The sequence below is a fragment of the Cebus imitator genome, unplaced genomic scaffold (assembly GCF_001604975.1).
Source record: "Cebus imitator isolate Cc_AM_T3 unplaced genomic scaffold, Cebus_imitator-1.0 Scaffold1180, whole genome shotgun sequence".
Classification (NCBI taxonomy): domain Eukaryota; kingdom Metazoa; phylum Chordata; class Mammalia; order Primates; family Cebidae; genus Cebus; species Cebus imitator.
The window spans coordinates 6727-10360 of record NW_016108495.1 but is presented as its reverse complement, the minus strand read 5'-3'; the positions used below and the strand labels follow the sequence as shown (position 1 = coordinate 10360).

The 3634-nt window shown below is 50.6% G+C and overlaps 1 protein-coding gene across 2 annotated transcripts; it reads left to right on the top strand.

Annotated features, from left to right (window-relative positions):
• The first annotated feature begins 1306 nt into the window (after positions 1-1306).
• Positions 1307-3344, top strand: LOC108298899 (surfeit locus protein 1-like). Of its 2 annotated transcripts, none has more exons than XM_017521411.2 (5): positions 1307-1485; positions 2430-2505; positions 2587-2749; positions 3017-3096; positions 3168-3344. In XM_017521411.2, exons 1-5 carry the CDS (start codon positions 1307-1309, stop codon positions 3246-3248), a joined length of 579 nt encoding a protein of 192 aa, XP_017376900.1. In that variant the 3' UTR covers positions 3249-3344. The 2 variants fall into 2 exon arrangements, with proteins under 2 accessions (XP_017376900.1, XP_017376901.1); XM_017521412.2 differs by having other exon boundaries at positions 3017-3100; positions 3168-3235.
• The last annotated feature ends 290 nt before the right edge of the window (positions 3345-3634 follow it).

Below are 3634 nucleotides of genomic sequence, written 5' to 3'. Positions count from 1 at the left end.
ACTCTTGAGTAAAAAGGCATGAGTTACCCAGGGTCGTAGTTGGTGGTCAAGTCAACACTGAGCCCTACATCTCACTTATTCAGTCGGCAAGCATACTCAGTGTGTGCCATGTCCCGGGCGCTGGGTTGGGCCCGGGCTGGACACAGGGGCTACTAGTAAGCTCCAGGCAGCAGGTTTTGTTCCTTCCTGTGCCACATTCTCTCAGGCAGTACTGGAGTCTTTTTTGGAACTGGCTGCTTCAGGTCTCTGTTCAAGGGCTTCTGCCTCCATGTCAGTGTTGTGAAACTTTCTCCAGAGGTGGCCTGGAGGCCAAGCAGGTGTGGCAGTTCTGCAGCAGACTCGTTTGCCACAAAAGCGGAAGATGACTCCTTTCTCCATTGGGTCCTGTTCGTCATCCCTGTGACTGCCTTTGGCTTGGGGACATGGCAGGTAAAGACCGGCACCTGGTAGGGTAACTCTGGGCCCTTGACCCTGCTGCCATCTGCTTGGGCTTATGCTCTGTCATTGTAGGTCCAGCGTCGGAAGTGGAAGCCGAACCTGATTGCAGAGTTGGAGTCCAGAGTTCTGGCTGAGCCTGTTCCTCTGCCTGCAGAATAAGTGTGTGGTTGTGCCCCTGGGGCTGATCTCACTTGAGTTCAACAGTGGAGCCCTGGTTTCTGCTGGGCGGCCTGGCCCTCTTGGCAGGACTTTTAGTCACTTCCTTGACCTCAGATGAGAGCTCTCAGTATCAGTCATCCTGTTGGGCTTGTTGTTGACATGTGACTGCCCTTGTGAAGGTACCTGAGCCCACCTCCTGACGTATGGAGGAAAGTCTTATTTGGGGTCCTGCGTGTCACTCTTTTTTCAGCAGGTGTTGTGAACTTATCCTCCATGGGGCCCAAGGCCCTGTCGTTCTCATTGCGAGGGTGGTCTTTTGAAAAAGTGCCCGAAATGATTTGACTGCCCTCTCCCTAGAGTATTCCCTCAGAGGCAGGTAAATCCAACCAAATGTTCCATCGAGCATAGCAAACAGTATGCCAGATTCGGCTTGTGGATGAGGTTTCGGCCCACACGTTTTAAAACATTTCACATGAAATATTCATGGAGTCGTCCAGATTTTTAGCTTCTCTTGTAAAGTTGGACTCTGGGAGTGCAGATCCACATCCCCACATGGCATCAAAGGGCCAGTTTCCCTTTAGAGAGGATGCCCTCTGTCTTTCTCCTTTTCTTGTCTGGCCCTGTTGGGCTGTGTAGTCTGCCACCCTCATTAGGGGATTCGTTTTCCGGGCAAACCGTGCTCGGGCACTTCTTGTCTTGATGCAGCCCAATGGAACAGAAAAATCTGGAGTATAGGCCAGCGAAAGTCCGGGGGTGCTTTGATCACTCCAAGGAGCTGTATATGATGCCCCAGACTATGGTGGACCCTGCCTGGGAGGCCGGCCGCATCTCCCCCTCAGCTGAGACTGGAGCCTATGTGGCTACTCCCTTCCAGTGCACCCACCTAGGGTGAGTAGGGCATGTGGGAGCTGGCTGTCCTGACAGAGGCAGTCAGGGTAAACTAATTTACATCACTATTTCCTTCACAGTCCCTAACCTGGGTAAGACCCTGGGAAACCCAAGATACCCAGAAGATTCGATTCCTTGCATAGTTTTTAAAATCTCTAATTGTGACATTGACTTAAACTTCTCAGCTAGCTCATTATGACTGAACAATTTCTGTATGTTGCCCTCTCAAGGGGAAGGAGGGATTCATGAAATGGGGGCCCCTTCTCTGAAGAAACTCTCTAGTGACCCACACATTAGATCATGGTGGGGTATGAGGAGGGGCCAAGGAGAGGAACTTGAGAAAGGATCCCAGCCCTACCTTCAGGGAGTGGAGACAGGGATGGCTCCCTAGGGGGCTATTTGGGAGTTAAGAGTTAAGGAAGAACATTCCAGGCAAAGCAAATGACAGGTACAGGAGCACCTGTGTGATTCGTTGAGGAACTGGAGGATTAATGTACAAATGAAAATACCTGGGGCTCTTGTTAGCCCATGGGTTCCTGTTATGCCCGGGATGGGTCGGTCTGAAATGCTCTGTCTCCAGCAGGCTGGGGTGCCAGGGCTTCTCCTCATGGCTGCCCCCTTTATGAGGAGGGATTGGAGGCAGCCATTGCTAGTTCTGGGGAGAGGTGTGGGGTCTCAGCTCTGGCATGGCAGTGTTGGTCACCAGTTGCACATTGCAGTGGGTAGAGCTCAAGGAAAGAAGCAGAAGTAGAGGGGAAACCATATTGGCAAAAAGGTGGTGAGGTGGCAGGGAAGCTTTTACCAACCAAGGGGCCTCAAGAGAGGAAGACTTTGTGTGGGACTGCCAGCACTCCACTGAATCAGTCCTGTTTTAAAAGCCTTCCTTGGTGCTATAGTTGTTTCTATAGGTGCCTGAGTAACCTTGAGTGACCGTTTTTATTCAGAAACCCTCTCCACCTGGTAAATAGAGGGTTGGTTCCCAGGAAGAAAGTGAATCCTGAAACCTGGCAGAAAGGCCAGGTAAGGGACATGGACCCTTCCTACTTTAGGGAAGGCTCTGGGAGTCAGCCAGGCTCCATGGTCTCTCACGTTCCTTTATAGATTGAGGGGGAAGTGGACCTCGTTGGAATGGTGAGGCTGACGGAAACTGGAAAGTCTTTTGTCCCCGAGAACAATCCAGAAAGGAACCACTGGCATTACCGGGACCTGGAGGCTATGGCCAGAATCACAGGCGCAGAGCCCATCTTCATTGATGCTGACTTCAGTATGTTGTGACCAATTCACCCTAGAACAAGTAGCTTTTGTGAATACTGTCCTTCCTCCTCCTGATCCTCATTACTCAGTCTCTGCTGTGGCTTACATTCTCACACGTGTATATGGGGAAGATGGCAATTCAGCAAAGGGAACCTAGCTAGGCAAGTACTGAGGGGTCAAGGCCAAACAGGATTTCCAATTAAAATGACAGCCACTAGGAAGTAGTGCAGAGGCTGGCAGGCGGCAGACGGTGAACTTGAGTCCACAGTCTCTGCAGAAAGCACAGTCCCTGGAGGACCCATAGGAAGGCAAGCCAGAGTCACTCTGAGGAAGGAGCATTTGCAGTACATCAACCCGTTGAGTCCCAGGCAGCCCTCTGACTCCCTCCCCTTCAGCCTAGCAGCCCAATAACACTCTTTCAACCCTAGGTATGGACTCTGCAGCTACATCATACCCGTGGTTTAATAAATTCATATGTGGAACACCTGGTATGTGAGACCAGCTGCTAAAGCCCTATCCCTGAATAATGACGTATTTGAAAAGACTACCTTTATGCTGGATCATGTACTATTGGGATAAATAAAAGTTCTGGGCCTTCTACCTTGCACGAGCTCATGACTGGTTGATCATAAAATCCTGGCTTCGTTTCAGTCAGTCCAATGAAATTTCCTAAAACTTAACATGAAAATTACATCTAAGGAGCAAAATGCCTCGTTTAAGAATGTATAAGGGTGGGAAGGGCTGGGTGCAGCGGGTCACTTGAGGTCAACAGCTGAGACCAGCCTAACATTGTGAAACCCCATCTCTACCCAAAACACAAAAATCGGCCAGGTGTGGGCCTGTAATTCCAGCCACTCCGGAGGCTAAGTCATCAGAGTATCTTCAACCTGGGAGG

Bases quoted from the DNA above. Each gene is read 5' to 3' on its own strand.
- LOC108298899 (XM_017521411.2), top strand. From the start codon at position 1,307: ATGGAACAGAAAAATCTGGAGTATAGGCCAGCGAAAGTCCGGGGGTGC. The intron at 2,750-3,016 runs GTATGTTGTGAC...CAGTCTCTGCAG, and splicing joins CTTCATTGATGCTGACTTCA to AAAGCACAGTCCCTGGAGGA. The intron at 3,097-3,167 runs TTGAGTCCCAGG...TTTCAACCCTAG, and splicing joins ATTTGCAGTACATCAACCCG to GTATGGACTCTGCAGCTACA.